The 9,906-nt window shown below is 39.2% G+C and overlaps 1 protein-coding gene across 1 annotated transcript in view; it reads left to right on the top strand.

Annotated features, from left to right (window-relative positions):
- DPYS (dihydropyrimidinase) overlaps nucleotides 1-9,906 on the top strand; it is a 57,001-nt gene that overhangs the window by 15,235 nt on the left and 31,860 nt on the right. The window contains exons 3-5 of the mRNA XM_019551753.1: nucleotides 4,448-4,627; nucleotides 5,848-6,037; nucleotides 9,675-9,831. Coding sequence (XP_019407298.1) covers nucleotides 4,448-4,627; nucleotides 5,848-6,037; nucleotides 9,675-9,831 — 527 coding nt within the window. The remainder of the gene's footprint in view (nucleotides 1-4,447; nucleotides 4,628-5,847; nucleotides 6,038-9,674; nucleotides 9,832-9,906) is intronic.

Below are 9,906 nucleotides of genomic sequence, written 5' to 3'. Positions count from 1 at the left end.
TTTTTAAAAGGAAGTTAGATGAGCACCTTGCTGGGGTCATCTGACCCCGGTGCTTTTTCCTGCCAAGGCAGGGGGTCGGACTAGATGATCTACCTAGGTCCCTTCCGACTCTAACTACTATGAAACTGTGAAACTATGACATACCCCATTGTTCTCACTGAGACATACAGAGTCTGGTTGCAGCATATATTCCAAACAAATAAAACCATCTGAGTGATGTTCACACATGCTGGTGGATACAGCTTCATATCCATCTGCAGTTTTCGAGCCCAATGTCTTTTTACTTGAAGTAATATAGTTCCATTAATTCATGCTCCTAATACAAAAATAGGAAATGCTAAATCCTTTTTTTGCTTTTACTATAGCTTCAATTTGAAGAGAGAAAGCCATAGTATCAGGATCATATTTGAATTCTATTAATTTGTTATAAGGCCATAACCACGCTGGTTGCTTGGTAGTATTCCAAATTAAATTTCTTAATTTCACAGGTATATGCCAATTTGCTCTTTATTCAATTAGACTGAGAACTACACCCAGAAACCATAACTGTGTTTGTATACACATTAAAGCAACGGATACATTTTCCTTGAAATTTATAGAAGCATTAGCCAATACCCGGGTATCAGTTCTGCGTTCCTTTTCCACTGTTTTTACTATGTCAGCCAATGACATCTAGAATAACGTGATTAGAGCTAATCTTTTATCAGTAGGACCACCTAAGTGAAACAGTGTGATTTCAAAAGCATTTAATTTATTCATCAGTATTTCCTGATCAATGGAACTGAAAATTTTCAATCCACACTCAGCACTGTGTCCCATGAGATCGTTTAGCCCTGCGATTTTGATTGATTTTTTTTTTTCAATGCTTTGTCCATTTATTTCATCCCCGTGTGAATGGAGATGGATATCTGATCCATCTGGGTGTGTTATTAATATGTTATTAGGCTTTAGATCTACAATGATTTACCATCATAGTTTTATAACTTAGTGCTGCTGTTATCTAACTTATTTTGATAGCGTGTAGATAAACTTTTACTTTGCTTGATTTTCATGAGCAGGCTTTTAGAACCATAGAACATATTGTGGGTTCATATTTTTGGAACTACCAAGATTGTGTGTGACATTTCCCATAGAACCTGTGTGTCTTTTTAGATGGGGTATATACCATTAAGGGGGTTCTTTCCCAGGTACTTGCCAATTCATAGTTGATAAATCCTGTAATAATTCAAATTACAAAAGGCAGACCTACCTTCCAGTCTGTTGCAGCTGCCCAAATGGCACTGCACCATCGTTGAGCCAAATTTTAATTTTGTTTTCAACCATTATTTTGGCACATGGGTTCCAGGTTTAGGGAAGTTTTGACTCCGTATATTCCTGCTTTCTTTAAAACAATTGGTTAATGATATTTTTCTCACACAACCTGGTAAGTTAACATTGTGTGTGTGTGTGTGTATATTACATGTAAATACCAATGAAATTTAACAAAAACATATATATAACCACAGTTATAAAGAATACACATAGTACCATAGTGCCTTTTAACCTGGAATTTCCATATAAATTGTTACTTTTTACTTTAAGGAGCAGGACATCCTTCCAGTCCAAGTTGGACAGAAGTGTCCTGGTTTGGGATCTGTAGACGAGTTTAATTTTTAGATGGTATATTCCCCAATAATTTTTATTACATCTCTATGATATTTATATCCATTTAAACTTTTAGGAACTAAATAAACTAAACGAGAAAATGAACAACAGCAAAAAACAGATGAGACGATCTTCATTTTTGTAGAAAAACTGTGGCTTATGTGAAGGACATGCTGCTGATGGTATCGAGGCCTCATAGGTTATCAGTTAGCATTGTTACTGAGTTGATTACACTGTGGGTTCTGTAAAAGAAAACACACAAATCAAGCCAAGGAAAATTCCTTGCAGCAAAATATTATTCATGTTTATAAATTTACACTGCTGATGAGCACTGGCAATGCACACATTATTGTAATTCTGGGGGGGAACATATATATACACATATTCCTTTACATATTAAATGAGGATAAAACAATACTGTTGTTGGGTTTTTTTTATTTTTTAATTTAAAATTACACTAGCACTTCTTTGCCGCGAAAATGACCAAAACCCCCACTATATTAGCCAAATTTAACGCTAAAACTCATGTTACCCCTTTTGCTATAGCTGCTGGAATTTGAGGGTATTTTGCTATATCGCAGCTAAAACAGGTATTACTTCATTCAAAGCTTTGAGGTTCATTGTTAGTTTGTAGGGTCTTGTTTGTTTTTAAAATGGACTAAAATTTAAGAATTCTCTATACTAAACATTTATACTATTATTTTTAAACTTAAGTTATTTATTATGAATTATAATTTTATTTTGGCTTATAGTGAATTTTACACTACTTTTGTGAGGAGAAAGTTTAATGTCTTCAGGCTTAATTTTTGTTATAAACATTTACATAGTTTTTAGCACAAAGTCCTCTCTGCTACTGCCTTCCTATCAAACCAGCAATAGAAGGCATTATACATAACCACAGCATGATCTTAGGTATTTTGAAATTAGGTTATAATTTAGAGCAGGTTTTTTTCCTTTAAATTGCATTTTTACTTTTTCTTCTGCCCCCTCTTACATACAAATTGTTAATTTCTTTACTGTCCTTTTTGTTTTAAACACTTTTTACATTTCTTTTTGTATAATAGCTGCCTTACTGTTTTCATTTTTCTCTGTCTTTTTCTAAATGGCACATTTCTTGTGGAAAAACAGGTTCAGTTTTAAAACTGAATGTCACTAATCTATTTTTTACATTAGGGGAAGTGCTGCCAAACCTTTTGGATTTATTCTTTTTTTAAAAAAAACAAACGAACATGAATTTAATCAAATTACCCACAACATAGTGGTTTCCTTTTCTTGGCAGTTTTACTGTCACTGTGCCTCAAGGCTGTAGCAGTCTAAAGAGCTTTTGTAGCTACAACAGAGAACTGTACTTTATATTTATTAACATTTTTTTTCTTAAATTACTTCTATATATATATATATTTCAGCTGTTTTGAATTAAATTTGTATAGTACTTTGCAGCCTTTTAGAAAATTAAAAGAGCTTCTGTTTTCCTTTTCTTCTTAGTTACTTTTGGTTTGGTGGCAGTAACCAAAACATTAAATGCCTTATAAGCCTGCTTTAAGCTATCATGTCCCTGAAAGGCACTCAGACTCCAGGGATGGGTACTTTTTTCTTGTTCCCATTGTTTTAATAGCCTTCATTTCTCTACCAGTGTCTGGTCTCTATACTCCCTAAAACCTCTTAGTTATAAACCACATCCATTTCCATTCTTTTAAAAACTGTCGGCCACAAGCCACTCACCTCTCTCTCTCCTGACAACTTCCCAATTCAACCTGCCCTGAGCTTGCCGGTTTCTACCTGTGCTGAGCTTTTATTTCTAGCCTTGCCAGTCACAAACCCACACAAACTTCCCCACTCTATGCCTGTCACTGAGACTGGACTTTGAACCTTCCCAGTCTAAATCACACAGCTGGTCATAAAACCACACTTCCTATCACTTTAGAATAGGCTACAACCAAGTGCTATATTTTGGTAGGCTGAGATTGGTAGGACATAATCTTTTGGCTTTGTGATGTGCAGTCTTCAGGAGGGGCCGTTGCTTGCAGTCTTGAGCCATCAGCGTGAAGTGTGTTTCAGTATTTGGTAATCCTTAACTGCTTACTTGACATTGCTGCAGCCTTTAACTGTTAAACCACAAAAGGCTATTTTCACCTGCTACAAGAGGACTGTTTTCCTTCACATTATCACATACATACAACATTCACTATTTTGTTACCTCTTTCCACATACGCCAGACATTCCACAAACCCTACACAAGCATTTTCCATATAGCAAATTTAAGATTTAAAGTTATGAGACCAATAGGTCAAATACGTTTAAAATCATGGGACCAATATGTCCAATATATTTATGCTAATCAATAAGAAATTTAAAATAGATGGTTAATTCCAGAATAATAATGACTGATTAAATTATTATAAAAAGTAAATCATAACAAGATAAATTTTATCTTAATGGTTAATTATTTCATTATATAAAAAGAAAAATAACAATGTAAGCAATCAAAGCAATTATAGTCACTGCAATACTACATGTACTTTGGATGTCTGCATTGCAGTAGCATTGATGTATATTGTTTATGAAGCACTTTGATACAGAAGGCATTATATAAATCATCCCTGAAACATTTAACATTCTCTACTTACTTGGACTGAGTGTGTGTGTGGGTGGATGTATTTGATAAGCAAGTAAAATATATAATTGGCTGGTTCATTTTCATCATTTCTTTCTGGCCTTTTGGCTAGGCTAGTTGAAGTGGCAAATACAACTTGTATTTTTTTGTAGTGCATTGTAAGGATTGTTGACACTGAGCTTCTTCCAGGTCAAAGAAGAAATGAAAATTCTTGCTCAGGACAAAGGTGTCAACTCTTTCAAGATGTTTATGGCCTACAAAGATCTATATATGGTTGGTGATAGTGAATTATATGCAGCTTTTTCCAGATGTAAGCAAATTGGAGCAATTGCTCAAGTCCACGCAGAGAATGGGGATTTGATTGCAGAGGTAAGTGTGTGACTTTCATATAATACCTGTCTCTCTTAGGAGCTTACATTGGCCCCATTACCTAGTATTTGAACACCTGAATGGATTAATCCTTGTGATAAGACAGGCAAATGCTTTTAGTTTCATTTTACTTATGAGGAACTAAGACCAGGTGCCCTGCCCAAAGTCAGACGGAAAGTCTGTGGTGGGTCAGGGAATCAAGCCCCGGTGTACTGAGTTCCAAGCTCTTGCCCCAAACAGTGGGACTACTGGATTATGTACAAGAGATCTAGTGATGCCAAGATACCTGCTTAGTGTAAAATGGATAAACAAATTCTCCTAGGACCTGATCCAAACCAATTGGAATCATTCTACTGAATCACATCTGTAGGGCATGTCTACACTGCCAAAGAATGCTATAATTAAGCAAGCACCCCAAAATGTATGCACAGTGGCACAGGCACATGTATGTAAGCTCATATTGTTGAGATTGGTTATTGGTATGCACCCAGCATTGCTCTGAGGTGGCTCCATCAGCAGCCATGGTATGCTGCATTGCAGTGCTTCTTAGCACTGTTTGCTTGGATGGTACAGGCAGGCCCTTCCTGTTTATATAAAGGGAAGAGGGGAACTTCAGCAACAGCTGTGCCCAAGGGGAATTCTAATTGTGTGATTGTTTATTCACTACATATTTTGGTGTCCCTAAATTGCTTTAAAAGAAAAACACAGGCAGGTAAGAAAAACACAGGCAGGTCCTGCTCCTTCAGGCTCTTCTGGGGCAACTGCTCCTGCCCCACTGGCTCAGCTCTTGCCAGCTCTTTGAAGCTCCTTCCTTGTGGTCCCTCGCTGGTCTCTCTGAATCAGCCGTGCTGCCCCTTTTATCCCCCTCCAGGTGACCCAAGGGGCCAATCAGGGGACACAGAGGGTGTGTCTCTGGGGCCTGATTGGTGAGGAAAGGGAATCCCAAGCCCTCCAATCATCTTTTACCCCTTCAAAACCCCTGGGCTAGGTCACTGCCAGCCAGCCTGTCACATTAACAACAGGACTTTTACTTTTTGTGTCAGTGGAAAAGGAATGCTCAGGGTTGTTGAAAACCCCATCTTAAGCAGTCTGATTTGACATCACAAGTTGGCCCTGGTATCTGGATTGGAACCCAAGACATCTGACTGCTTAGGGCCACTACACCACTGCTGAGCTGAAATAAAACTAAAACAAGAGTACTAATGCATGTATACTTGCAGGGTTCAAAGAAGATTTTGGCACTGGGGATAACTGGCCCTGAGGGGCACGAGCTGTGTCGTCCTGAAGAAGTAGAAGCAGAAGCCACATTGCGAGCAATTACCATAGCAGACTCAGTGAACTGCCCCCTTTATGTAGTACACGTAATGAGCAAATCTGCAGCAATGGTGATAGCTAATGCACGAAGAGAAGGTAACTGTTGCAAATTCATGCTTGAATTAGAGGCAGGGTTTGAATTACGGCAGAGCGTGTGGGGTTGAGACCCCTCCCCACCTCCCTGAGACAAGAGCCACCCTGAAAATCATAACCTGGGGAGGTCTTCAATTTTATTATGGCAATGTCCTAATTAGCCCAATTTTTTGCAGATTCCTCCCCCAAGAGTCAAAGTGTAATTCAAACCCTGGCTAGAGGAATGGTGCACTTTGCTACACCAGGTCTGAATCAGGAATTCCCCTTCTCCCTATAACCATCATTTCCTCCTCCACAAAATATGACCAAGGGCCAGAAAAGGGCAGATGGAAAGTTGCTGCATTAAGTACAGTGTTCTTCCTTGGAACCATGAGCTCAGCAACAAATTTATGTTGTCCAGGCAATGTGCACTCTGTAGCTTCCCTCCCTTGAACTGTGGGTTGTGAGCCTCAAACGTACTCCTGAGTCTTTGTGAGATGTGCAAGGCAAGACATACTGGGGCAGAAACCAACTTTTTGTTCTATTTGTTCATGGGACTATGACTGGGTCTTAGGCACAGTGGTAACACAAATAGTAATGGCAAAGGCAAAAGGGCTCCAAAAACCTGGTTTCTAGCCATGAAAAGATTCCCCCAGTCAGGCACTGCAGAAGTCATTAATACAGATGCCTTCTAAGGATTACCCTGAAAACCCTGATAGAGTCTATGTCAGGTTAGGACTTGGGGTGAGAGCTGTGAGTTAGAGCCAGAGTCTCAGTACCTAGTTTGCAGAAATGCCAAGCACCTAAGGATTTCCAAGTAATAATTCGAAGTCCCACTGGGATGTCTGTTCCGGGTCTTGGGAGTAGCTTAGCACCCTCTCATAGGCTAAGCTGAGTGCAGTTAGGCACTGTCAAATACCGATGGGGCAGGGGGATATCACAAGGACACATGGGAGGTGGTGGCTATTTAGGCAGCTGGGCATGATTTATGGTGTAGGAGGCTCCAGTCTTTATGGACCCCTGCTGTTTTCGATATGTATCTCTCTTGGTCCAGCTTACCTCATTCTTCTAGAAGCTTTGAATGATATACCTACCTTGTAAACTTGATTTCAGTGCAGTGTCAGATGGAAGATGTATTGTTATATATAAGGCTGATTTAATATTTAATCCTATTTTGAAATATATAGATATCAGGTGTAACCAGTGTGTTTTGTTGTGGTCATTTGAGCGGAAGCACTTCTACTGATGCCAGATGCATAAAGGAATCCTTTGCCTATACCTTATTTAATACCAATGGGTGCCTATACACACGCTCCACTGTCATCTAATTAGAATGCATCAGAGTAGACGTGATTAATCCAGAAGCCGCTCTAATTAAAATGCCCCCTCCCATCCCTCACCCTGGAGAACATGTATAGACACCCATAGATTTTCGGTTCTGTGCTAAATTAAATTTGTCCACTGGATGTCACTGTTGCTGGTAATGTTTATTGTATGTAAATGTTTGTCTTTCTAAATTCATCTGAGGCACATTGTCAGATTCCATTATAATAAACTATAAAATCAGTCAAAATATCCTGGTGAAAGTAGGCATTTTGACAAGCAAACAAAGAGCTGGGAGAGAGAATGGTATTTTGTAACATGTCGAGACCGTACAAAATTCTGCAATCATGGCAAATTCTGTAAAACCTGGATGTTTTATCAGAACACAGAGGGTGAATCTTTGTGCATGCCATGTGAACAAACCGCAGTGCATGTGTCTGCTTTGAAGTGTACGAGACCAGACCAGTTGCAGTCTATTTTCAATTTACCAGATACACAAGCACAGATCTGGAATGACTGAAAGGTCAGAGGGGAACTATTTTCAACATCTGCTCTGACCTCCTCCATAACACAGACTATAAGCACTCCCTGAATTCATTCCTATTTGAATGACAGTCTGTCTTTTAGAAAAGGCTCTAATCTTGGTATAAGATTTTTAGTGGTGTAGAATCTACCAAGAAGCTGGTTAAAACTAGTTCTGTTCAGTACAAAGTCTGATTTGCCTAGGATTAAATTTTAATTATGAAAAAAAACTCTCACAAGAAATATACTGTTACTAGTTTCAATATGATATGCAAACGTTTTAATTTTCAGTTAAAAGAGTACCTCTTAAAATAGCCTTTGTCAGACTGAGGAAGCATCCAGAGTTGGTGTGTGCTTTTCCTGGATGGAATGAATAGTGAAGAAACTAGAGGCTGGTATGCATACAAGAAAGCCAGTCAGTGAAGACGTCAGTTGAGAAGTCAGTGGGTGAGAGACAGATTGGGGGGAGGTGCACAGCAAGGGCATGTCTCGTTGAACTCTAGCCAGTCTGCAGAATAAATCTGAACTAAGGTGCTTTACTTAGTAAAGGACTCATTTAAGTGGAAGCAACCACTGCTAACTGATTTCAGCATTTCATGAACAAGTAACTAACTTATTTCAAGCAACCCAGGCTGTGAAGTACAGCAAAATGGGCAAAAAGACAAAAAGGGGGCCTACTTTATACAGTATTTATGTTGAATGCAAGAGAACATGACTATCATAAAGAAATAATTTACCATTGCATAATTCCAGTTTTATATCTACAAGTATAAGCGGGTTGAACTTAGAGACCCTGAATGCAGAATTCTTGCATGTTGCATTAAAGTAGTCTTCCTTATTTTACTACCAGTAAATACTATTGAGTCATGGCCAGAGAAATTACAATAAATAAATCAGCAAAATTGTCCAAAATTAATCTGTCAAAGTTGCAGTGTTCCAGAGTCAAGCCGTTGCAGAAAATGGTTTGTGTCCTCATGGGAATAGGGGAGGGTCATGAAAGTGAAGTTTTGAACACAGATTGGTGATGATATATGAGCCTGTGCAAATCCAGGCAGACTGTCCCTGCCATGCCAGGGTGACTTTAGAGGAGTAACAGTTAGGAGAAATCTCTTTGTGCCTGTAAGCTGTGATATTGACCTGTAAAATAATTCACAGGCAATGAACAGGGGCCCCTGTTGTATCATTTTTACAGTGGCTGTTATCCTAGCTCTCAGTGAGGCTCACTTTAGGATCCTCCTTTCTGCTGTAGATCCAGACCCAGTTGGGAATCCTCCCAGCACACGTTTGTGCAAGATGCTTTCCAGTGTCTTTGGAGGACACCATTACAAGCCCAAGCCTGTGGGGTCTGGAAAGTATGAGAGGCATGTTAGACATTTAGGAGTAAGAGGAGATGTCACTCGGGGTCTAGTTTAAGACAACAGAGACCAAATTTGTTTCTCGACCTCAAATCCACAAGTTCTTTTCAGGAAGAGCAAAAAAGAAAGATCAAGAGTACAGACCCTCATTTTCAGGTGCCCCATTTTCTATTGCTGGTGGCCCACAGGGGGCTGATGTGTCCAAAATTTTGTCTAGATACCTTTCACTCCCCCACCCAAATGACAAGGTCCCCTTTGACAGATGACAGTGGGAACAGCCTTCAGAATGAGTTCACAGTCTTAAGCTCATGTCTACATGGCTGTAGAGAGGTACTGTAACAGCTCTGCTGCCCCACCCTCCTGAAGAAGATCATTAACGGAAAATAAAAAACCAGCACTTAACAGTATCTGTTCCTGTAAAGGCCTTTCAATGATTATTTCAATGTCTTCATGATTTTTAGGCAAAGTAGTGTTTGGAGAGCCCATTGCTGCTGGTCTTGGTACAGATGGCACTCACTACTGGAACAAAGAATGGCATCATGCTGCAGGATATGTTATGGGACCTCCCCTGAGGCCAGACCCTTCAACACCTGATGTCCTCATGAACTTACTAGCCAAGTAAGTGATTAATAAGCAGTGACAAATCTTATGAGAACCCCATTTATTTAATTTATTAATAAGCCAGGACCACAT

This window comes from Crocodylus porosus, unplaced genomic scaffold (genome assembly GCF_001723895.1).
Source record: "Crocodylus porosus isolate Cpor-Errol unplaced genomic scaffold, CroPor_comp1, whole genome shotgun sequence".
Taxonomy (NCBI): Eukaryota; Metazoa; Chordata; order Crocodylia; family Crocodylidae; genus Crocodylus; species Crocodylus porosus.
Note: the sequence above shows the minus strand (reverse complement) of the source record. Positions and strands in the feature narration are given on the sequence as shown.